The 11,107-nt window shown below is 37.2% G+C and overlaps 1 protein-coding gene across 3 annotated transcripts in view; it reads right to left on the reverse strand.

The window, feature by feature from the left end:
• The window catches only part of PMS1 (PMS1 homolog 1, mismatch repair system component), an 87,236-nt gene that overhangs the window by 24,383 nt on the left and 51,746 nt on the right, over nucleotides 1-11,107 (reverse strand). For all 3 annotated transcript variants that reach the window (XM_008687260.2, XM_040642913.1, XM_008687261.2), the window contains one exon: nucleotides 5,841-5,957. In XM_008687260.2, coding sequence (XP_008685482.1) covers nucleotides 5,841-5,957 — 117 coding nt within the window. The remainder of the gene's footprint in view (nucleotides 1-5,840; nucleotides 5,958-11,107) is intronic.

Below are 11,107 nucleotides of genomic sequence, written 5' to 3' on the forward strand. Positions count from 1 at the left end.
GATACAGATGTATAGCCTCTATTTCTTTCACCCCCAAATGCTTACTATTTTTAACTAGCTGTCACAAAAATCTCAATCTCATCACATTCAAACTTGATAAAATATTTCACCCAATGGCTCCTCCTGTATTCCTTTAGCATAATGAGACCTGCCACCTACCCAATCTGTCAAATCCATCTCCTCTCCTCTCCTCTGATTCTGCTGAAGTAACCCTGACTAGTCTCCTAACAGTACTTTCCTCTTTCAGTAAACCTCAAGAACACCAGGAGTTATGTTTCTAAAGTAATGATTTAAGTACTTCTGCTAAGGACAGTGGGATAAGTTCATGAGAAACTCCCTTCTCCCCAATCCCAACTGCAAATACGTAACAGTGATAGGTAAAATCAATCTTTACAAAAATCTCAAAAGACTGAATCATTTAAAAGTAAGACAACCTAAAGATGTTACGGATGCAAAACATAAGGGAGAGTGATGGCTGAAATCAAAAGCCCTATGTGTTGCTGGATCACAAACCAGCTGTGTCAGAAAAAAAAATGTTTTTGTAACTATGTGTGGTGATGGATGTAACTAGACTTATTGTGGTGATCATTTTGCAATATATACACATAACGAATCATTTTGTTGTACACCTGAAACTAATATAATGCTATACATCAACTATATGTCAATTAAAAGAAGAAACCATCTGTGTCAGTTGGAAATTAGATTCTGATGTGGAAATAGAGACAGAAAACACATATAAGGCAAGAGATTAAAATCAGTCTTTCCATGTGAACTGGGCTGCTGAGACAGCCCTCTTCCTCCCCCTCAAAACTGCTTAAAAATATTGTGACCACTGCTTATGAAGCTGCTTGCAAGGGTCACAAGAAAGAACATGGATAACTCTAAAACCAAAAATAAAGCTAAGCCAAGTCAGTGAGGAAAAGGGGTCTATAAAATCTTGGCAGGATGAAAAGCATGAACTACTAATATTAGCACCTGGTTTTGAACTGGGACCGGGGGGGGGGTGGCATCTGCCAAACCACGAGGAGGAAGGTGGAGTAGGTAAAACAAAATAACAAAAACAATGAATCTGCATGCACGATGACTGTGCAAATTAAAATTTCAAAACATAAAAAATAGAGAATGAGAGAATATTCTCCAAAGGAAAGTAGAAATGACAGAGCAATAGGAAAAGAACTTTGAAATTAATACATGTACCATGCTTTCAAAGGAGTAAAGAACAGTTACATCCATTATTTAAAAAAAAAACAGATGATTAAAAAAATCAAGACTCGTAGCTATAAACAAGTTTAGAAGAGAATAGGAAAATGAATAAATCTGAATCCTGGAAATATGCAGTTTGGGGAATAAAAATCAGGCAGCATCGAGGAATTTACCCAGAACTTGGCATAGAAAAATGTAGAGATAAAAATATCAAGAGAAGATAGATGTCAAAAAACAAAATATAAAACAAACACGAAACAAAATAAAATTTGAGGAGCTCCCTTAAGTTAATAAAGCCACATTGGGAAACTCCTAATAAATGCCATCACAGCAGTGGTTCAGCTGGGATCACCATCCATAATTAAGAGATTCTCCAACATGAAGTGGCTATAGTAAAGAAAGGGACCCTCAACATTATGGGAAGAGATACATAAAGATTCTCTATATCAAGGTTCCCAATGACGAATGCACTTGCCATCCCAGTACAGTGAAGGGGTCTTGGTGGCCAAGTTTCACAACTTGAAGGTATGTAATGGGGATAGAAGTGAGGTGAGACAGGTCAACAATTAGCAGTTGGCAAACAACTTAAGATTGCTTTTGGCCAGGAATGAGAAGGGGTCAAAGAAACTCTGATATAGGATAACCCTCCTTAAAAGCCCAGAAAGCATGGATATTGGAGTGGTGATAGGGAGCCACTGGCAACATAAATACGACACCCATTTATATACACAGTACATAAACAGAAGAGGGCTTTGGTTAGATGATCACACTTACTAGAGACACACTCAAAAGTTTATCATTCTGACAACCCATGGAACTGGAACTACTCAGCAACACATGCTTTCCAAATTCCTCCATTCCTCTGTGTAAAGATAACCACATTAAGGTATGGCAAAAGTTTTGATATCTATGATAGATATCATAGGCTGGTAAGCAGTCCTCACACAATTCTATCTCAAGAGAAAATTTAAAAATCAAAGGACAAGCTAGATCTGGCAACACATCTCAATATAGATCACACACAAAAAATTCCCAATGGGAAAATGACTAACGGGACAGTTCCAATCACACATGAAATCATAACTGACCAAGGTCTAAATCAGTGTTTTTCATACTTCAATGTGCAGATGGGGGGCCTTGTTAAAATGTAGATCCTGATTCCCTATGTCTGGGATGAGGCCTGAGATCCTTCATTTCTAATAAGCATACAGGTAATGCCAATGTTGCTGATCTTCAGACCAAACTATGACAGCTAAAATACCTAGAGCACAATACCAAAGATATCAAGTCTGGATCTCCTGTCATAAGCTTCCTGGGTTACCAGTGTAGGCAACAAAGTACCATGAAACCAAAAGGTAACTGGGGGAACTTACTGTCCTGAGACAGTACCTTTATTATCCCAAGCCAGTCACCATAACCAGTCTGAGGTGGCACTAGGGTATACTGAAACTACTGAACAACTATTAAGGGAGTTCTGAAAATCAGGACTATATCAGATCATGGGCATGCTCCAGGCACTATAGCTGGCCACTAAGGCTGGCCTGAATTGTTTCTCAGGCAGAGAGAACATCAACTAACCACAAGCTCCATCCAAGACTAATAAAATGATCATAATTAAAAACTCAATACTGCAAGGGGAATAGAGGAACCAGTAGCAGAAAAGAGATTTCAACAAATGAAAAAAGAAGGGAAGAACAGAGAAACCAACTGTTTAGCAGAACAGAGAGCTTTCAGGCTTAAAGTAAGCAGACAAGCAAAAACAAGCAGATTCTATTTTATAGACTCTTCTATAAAGAAACTGCATAAGGATACTCTCATGAACCAATTATAATTATCTAATTTTATGCTAGGAAGAAAAAAAGAAAAAGAGGAAGGAAGTGGGGGGGGGAAGGAAAGCGATGAAATGAATTTCCTGATAACTAGAGCAGTGAGTATGCGTGCACTGTGCTAAGCCCTTACCCCATGATAGCACTTGTGACTCCCCCAGACTCCGGGAACAGGACCAGGATCTTCATTAATTAATACTCAAATGAAGCCTGACACTCAATAAGCCCAGCCACAAACACTGAGTTCCCAATTAGACTTCCTATTCACAGAATAAGATGGCTTGGAGGAAAAAGACCTGAAAAGCAAAACGAAACTGACCTCCTAAAAACAGAGATAATTTAAGGAACAAATAATTTAAAAATAGAAATAAAACTTAATATCTCTAGAGAGATTTAAGATTTTATATCCATAAAACAACAGTAAAATCTGAAAATGTTCTTGGAGGGGCGCCTGGGTGGCTTAGTTGGTTGGTTGAGCGTCTGAGACTCTTGACTTCGGCTCGGGTCATGATCTCAGGGTTGTGGGATCAAGCCCCCCCGTCAGGCTCCATGCTGGGCATAGATCCTGCTTGGGATTCTTTCTCTCTCTCTCCCTCTGCCCCTCCCCACCCTCCTTCTCTCTGTTGCTCTCTCTAAAAAAATAAAAAATTGAAAAAAATGCTCTTGGAAATTAAACATAAAACGTTCAAAAAAATCCCAAAGGGATAAAAGAGAGTCAGACATCTCCAAAAACTTACAGAAAAAGGAAAAGATACAAAACTTGAGAAAAACAGTAAGAGAAAAATACAGAAGGTCCTAAATCAACAATAAGGAGTTTCATCAAAAGAGAAAAATGATCAAAGTTATGACAGATGGAAGTACATAACCCAGAGATGAAAAAGAAACAAATTTTCAGATTCAAAAGGTCTCACAACAAGTGTTCAGCAATAATAAGCAAACAAATAATAAAAGACATATCTAGAGACATTCTTGAAAAACTGAAGAATGGAGACCAAGGAAAGATGCTAAGAATGTTCAGAAAGAAAAATACTTATCAGCTAGAAAAAAAGAACTAGAATGCATTCATCTTCCCACCAGCAACAATGGATGGCCAAAGGTACTCAATATCTTCAAAATTCTGAAAAATTATTTTCAATCTAGAATTCTGGATCTACCAGACTAGAGAGAGAAAGTCAACAAGAGAAAGTGCAAATAAAGTCATTCTCATACATAAAAGTCTACCTCTCATGTCCCCTTTCTGGGGTAGTTAACTAAAGATGTATATGAGAAAAATGAGAAGGAATACTAAGAAAGAGGCATGGGATATATGAAATAATGAATAATGGAAAAACCAATACTACTAGTATTTCTATGAAAAAAAATTCCAGGATGGGAGCTGTGTAGAATGCCTGACATGCAATCAGTCCAAATAAGAAACTAGGTTCTAAATCTAATGCTTTAAAAAAATGGAATAGAATGAATTACCAGCTATAGCTAGAATAAGTAAAAGAGCTGGATTTAATTGCTGACATGATAAAGAAAACTTCTTCACTTAAAAAAGGGGGAAAAACCCCCAAACCTTGGAAACCTCAGAAAAAGCAAAAACTTTGTAAGATAGTCCATATACAAAGCAAATTTTGAACAAGTGACAGGAGAACAAGAAAGGAGATTCCATTTAATTGGGACAATAGAAATATTCTCATTTGTATGGCATGGACACATAACATGGATTCTTAGGAAATGTAATCCCAGCATAATATTTGGCTTTTCACTGAAAACTATTTGTAGTCCATACAGTATATTCCATATAAGTTTTCAACTTTTAGAATCAATTTTCAAACAGAAGATGGAAGACTTAAAAATGGTTGCAAAAGAAAACAAATTATTAAGCTTGGTAATGCAAAAGTAGAGCTGCGGTGATTGAGGGAAGGAAGAGCAAGTAAAAGTAAGAGTGGGAGTGTTCATAATTCATAACCTCATCTAGCATTACAGGAACTCAAGAAGCACTGTCTGAAGCTGTGAGATCAAGAAAAGGAAGCTGGAGTACATACTTAGAATGGTAAAGGGAAAACAAAGGTAAGAGAGATCAACTCTTGGGGAGCCTGGGTGGCTCAGTCATTAGGAGTCTGCCTTTGGCTCAGGGTGTGATCCCAGAGTCCTGGGATCAAGCCCCACATTGGGCTCCTCTGCTGGGAGCCTGCTTCTTCCTCTCCCACTCCCCCTGCTTGTGTTCCCTCTCTTGCTGGCTGTCTCTCTCTCTGTCAAATAAATAAATAAAATCTTAAAAAAAAAAAAAAAAAGAGAGAGCGAGAGCAACTCTTCTTTTTCTTTTTAACATTTTTTTTTTAAAAGACTTATTTGAGAGAGAGCGAGTGAGCGAGCTTGGGGGGAGGAGCACAGGGAGAGGGAGGGAATCTCAAGCAGACTACCCGCTAAGTGTGGAGCCCAATGTGGGGCTCAATCTCACCACCCTAGATCATGACCTGAGCTAAACTCAAGAGTCAGACGCTTAACCAACTGAGCCCCCAGGTGCCCCAACTCTTCTTTCATAGCAAAAAGTAAATAGATAAGATCCTTTATTAAAAATCACTATAAAAAAAATAATGTAACCACAATGTTTAAAAAAAAAAACAAATCGAAAAACAGGAAGTAGGGTTGGGGAGAGAGGGTTAATATAAGCTGTAAATGTATTCTCTTTTTTTTACCCTATACATGTATCTAATTAAAATGTTATAAGAAAAGCTTCTTGCCACCCCAGACCTCAAAAGAAAAATAATTTGACAGTTTCATTGGTAAACCAGAATTATTGAAGAATATTTTGCTATATACCTGAGATTCTTCAGAGTGGTATTGAAAGGACTCCATGTTGCCCATAACGGCAGTCCCCAGAACAGACATCAGAGCCATCTTATGATCAGATACTCTAGTTTTCTGCCAAATAACTGCCTAGGGACAAAAAGACACAGACAGCTTTTAACACAATTTAGATTTACTAAACTCATACTTACCCCATTTATTTCTGTATTTGGCATTCATCCCCAGCCTACAATTTCAGTGTCATTTAGAAGAGATGCATGGGCTATAAAGTCAGATAGAACTCTGGTTCTGAATTGTAGTAACTGTATATGTTATGGTATAAAATCTATTTAACTTCCCCTAACCTCAGTTTTCTCCTCTCTACAAGGTGACTAAGAATATTTATCTCCCAGGGTTGATAAAAGATGAAAATATACAATGAAGGCAAACCAATAGGCTGGTGCCTAATCCTCAACTTTAATTACAGTATATACTTCAGAGTATATTTAAATTAAATTGTTACTCCCAGTAAGGTATAACTGTTTTATTGAGGATGGACCACGAAGCTACAAGATTTCTGTGAACAGTCAAACCGATATAAAAATTTGGGATAAGGCATGCTCTTTAAAATTATTTTTGCAATTACCTTATACATACAGACCACTTAAAAAAGCTAACTGAACCTCATAGACATAAAAGCTGAATGATGAGCTTGGATTTTTTTCACCAGAAATGTATAGTAGGGTATTTTAAGAGAATCATGGTCCAGAGAAACTGGACCAAAGTTTGTGAAGTGCACCATCAGGTATAACATATTGCAATTTGTTCAGCTAACAAGATCCAATTATACTTCAATGTCTTGAGAAACCATCAATACAGACATAATTTGTTCATTCAACAAATATTCACCTGGCACCTCCTAAATCCTGAGAAAAATGTATAAAGGACCTAGGAGAAAACATCAACATTCAAGGGACTTGCAGAGGAAGAAGAGATTGAAAAGGAGCAATGGCCACAGAGGCAGGTAGAGCTACAGGACAGTATGGTACAAAGACCAAGGAAATTTTTTAATGACGTAGTCATACAAGACCAATGTCAAGAGACCAAGGTATGAACAGAGATGTGGCGACAGGATTTAGCAATCAGAAGGGTGTGAGCAGTTCTAGGGAAGGAGAGTAAACAAAGCCAAATTTCAATGACTGAATAATGATTATAGGGAGAACATAAAAAAAGTGAACCTAGACAGCATTTCAGAAAGCTTCACTGAAAAGTGAAAGCAGATAGAGCAATAACTAGAGGCAGGTGTGGATCAAGGGTGGGTCTTAATATGACACACGTAAATTGGAAGCAGTGAAGGAAGAATGGGTATATAAACAAGTAGGTTTGTAGATTCAATGGCTAGAGATTAAGAAAGTTCCTTTATATTTTTTCCTTATAATGTAGAAAAGTTATATTTGCTGTGAGTGACAAGACAGTGATTTAAATATCTGATTGTAGAGAAGGTGAGGGTGAGAGAGAGAGAGAGAGAGAGTCTGACGGGATCAGACTAGACCAAAGGATTCTGGCCAAATGAGCTCCTTAAATATGACCAGGAACCTATATAGGTAGTTTGAAGTACTAAGAATATTCTGTATAATAACATGAAAGGTGAAGTAAATGGATTCATGTTGTCCTCTGGCATGTTGGGGGACAGCAGTGACAGGAAGTGCCCTTCTGGACATGGCAATTAGCACTGACTCCACTCCGCATGTTGATGTGTATATCTGTAAACCACTCTGTTTTTAGAATGGTTTTTAAATGGTTTTAAATGGTTTTTAAAAACAAACCTGCTTGGGAAAATAGAGGTAGTATAACAACTATTCAGTAAGACAAATTACCTGATATTTAGTGTTAACAGGAAAACCTTTTACCTATTCCCAGGGTTTTATTAATACTAATCAAATAGGAGTTATGATTTATGAAGAACTTACTTGGCACTACTATTCTAGAAACCACTGTTAATTTTCACAACTGTTTCACTTGGGTATTATTATCTCATTATGCAGAGGAGGAAACTGAAGCTCAGACTGATTGATTTACCCAAAAAACTTAGAGAGTAGGTCATGGAACCATATTTATACCCATCTTTTTGGCTCCAAACTCACTGTTTTTACTCTGCTAACATCTCTCCCCTCTCAAGTCAAAGACAGTAATAAGTTAGAGCCAATACCAGACCCTAACTGGGAATTCTCAAAGACAAATCCATTTTCATGTATGATTACGCTCAATGGCCATGTGATATACTCTCTACTCTTCAATTAACTTGAGGGTATTAATGCATTCTCAAACCAAAATTATTTTTAATCTATTCATTTAAAGATAAATAAATAATTGGGGTCCCCAAATCAAAGAAACCACACCAGAATAATAGAAGTCCAAAAAGATCGGGAGCTACTATCCTAGCATCCTAAAATCAGAATATTTTTGAGTGCAGTTGTCACTACCAACTTTAATCTTATTATACAGATCCCTATACCTAAGGGTTTCTAAATTTCTAATAATTTTCATTCATTTTCATATAAATACAGATGTGCAGTAATTAGGCCCAAAATGCACAGCAAAATGACAGAATTAGGAAAACAATGTAGGTATTGTTCCATTTTAAATTTCACCTTTCCACTATTATGCATTGCCTTGAAAGTGATCTGAATGAGAAAAAATAAACTACATGAAGAAATCAAAGCATAAAAATAAATTGCAAACAATTAAAAAACTGAGATATAGGTTCAATGTGTATATTTCTTCTTTTTTAAAAAATATTTATTTGTTTATTTGAGAGAGACACAGAGAATGAGCAGGGAGAATCCAAGCAGACTCCACGCTGAGCATGGAGCCCAACATGGGACTCCATCTCATGACCCTGAGATCACAACCTGAGCCAAAACCAAGAGTTGAATGCTTAATCGACTGTGCCACCCAGGTGCCCTTCAATGTGCATATTCCTAAACAAAAAATTATTTCTTGGTAACTACGTTTATACTTAAAGGGCAATACACTAGACTACTTAAAATTAGAACTGCTCCAGGAAAGAGGATGTAGAGTCACAAATATATTTTTAATCTTTAATTTTATCACATATAATATATAAATACTTTGGCTAAATTAAATATTTTGGAGGAACTCATTTTGAATTTTTTTAAAAGATTATTTATTTTTAGAGAGAGAGAGCGTGAGCACAGGAGGAGGGGCAGAAAGAATGGGAGAGAGATTTTCAAGCTGACTCTGCGATGAGGCCAGGGCTGGACGAGGCCAGGGCTGGATGTGGCGCTTAATCCCATGACCCTGAGATCACAACCTGAGCTGAACGCAAGAGTTGGAGGCTTAACTGACTGCACAACCCAGGTGACCCATTCATTTTTAACTTATTCAGCAAAATATTTACTGAGCATCTACTTCATACCAGATTCCATGCCAAAAGCTGGGAAATCAAAGATAAAAGGATAAGGAACTGGCTCTCAAGGAGCTAAAAATATAAAAGGAAAACAAGATATTAAAATACTTATAATGCATTATAAAAACTGCTATTACAAAACACAGCAGAGGCACTGTAGTAGAAACCTAAGTCTACCTCACAGAGCGACTGCATGTGCAGTGAGACCTGAAAGGAGTCTGCCACCCATGACTCGTGGGATTGGCACTGCTGACAGATAGAAGGGCACATGCAAAGGCATGGAAGCACAGAGAATATGGGTTGCTGGAGATGAAGGTGGAGAGACAGGAGCCAAGATCATGAATGACCAATCATACCATGCAAAGAAGTTTACAGTTCATCTGCATCATGCAATGCAGAGTCACTGCAGAAAGAAATCTAATTGGGAAAATGCTTGATCAGATATGGATGTTAGAAAGAGATCTCTGGACTTTAAGGACATTATGCTAAGTGAGAGAAGTCAGAGAAAAACAAATACTGTATGATATCATTCATATGTGGAATCTAAAAACAAACATGTAGAAACTAGAGAATAAAATAACTACTAGGGAATAGGAGGTGCAGAGATAGACAGACGTTGTTTAAAGGTACAAACCTGCAACAAGTAGTAAATAAGTCCTAGAGATCTAATGCACAATATAGCAAATATTAACAACAGTATTGTATAATAATCATCAAACTTGCTAAGACACTAGAACCTAATTATCCCAACCACTAAAAAGAAATGATAATTATGTAATATGACAGAGATGCTAATAATTGCTACATATTACAATATATAAATGTATCAAATTAACATGCCATATACCTTAAATCTACATAATGTCGTATGTCAACTGTATTTCTATAAAAAAGATCTTTTATAAGAATGAATTAATGATGGGGCACCTGGGTGCCTCAGTTGTTAAGCGTCTGCCTTCGGCTCAGGGCGTGATCCCAGCATTATGGGATCGAGCCCCACATCAGGCTCCTCTGCTGGGAGCCTGCTTCTTCCTCTCCTACTCCCCCTGATTGTGTTCCCTCTTTCTCTGACTGTCTCTCTCTGTTAAATAAATAAATTTAAAAAAAATCTTAAAAAAAAAAGAATGATTTAATGAGAACTGAAACTAAAGCAATACGGATTTTTAAAAATGTGACTGAATTAATCCAGCTCAGAGATTCTCGCTTTTACTAAGGACATGCAAAATGGATGAAGTTCACATTCCAAAATATTTCCAACAGGCACTGAGGATTGTGTATAATTCCTGGCACACTAGCTATAATGCTACCACTACTTCTTCCACTTATAAAAAAAACAAAGTGGAACGTATTGCATGGTGTACTGGGTGTTATACGCAAGTAATGAATCATGGAACTTTACATCAAAAACTAGGGGTGTACTGTATGGTGACTAACATAATAAAAAATATTATTTAAAAAAACAAAACAAAACAAAGTGGAATGCAAGTCAATGAAAGTGACAATTACAGGATTATTCCTCTAATTTTTTTTAAGGTAAAATATTTGGATACGTTGGTACTTCATTAGTATTAAAACTGTGGCTGAGAGGTGCCTGGGTGGCATAGTCGGTTAGGTGTCTGACTCTTGGTTTCGGCTCAGGTCATGATCCCAGGGTCATGAGAATGAGCCCCACGTTGGTTTCTGTGCTCAGCATGGAGTCTGCTTAAGACTCTCTCTCCCTTTGCCCCTCCCCCCATCAAATAAATAAATAAATAAATCTAAAAAAAAAATACCATGGCTGCATCAAGTCTGTTTCATATCCTTTTTAGATTATTACTGGGTGTGCTCTTCTTTCCTCTTAGCAGTATGCTTGGTTCTGTCCAGTGAATCT

The sequence above is a fragment of the Ursus maritimus genome, unplaced genomic scaffold (assembly GCF_017311325.1).
Source record: "Ursus maritimus isolate PB19 unplaced genomic scaffold, ASM1731132v1 scaffold_1, whole genome shotgun sequence".
NCBI lineage: Eukaryota > Metazoa > Chordata > Mammalia > Carnivora > Ursidae > Ursus > Ursus maritimus.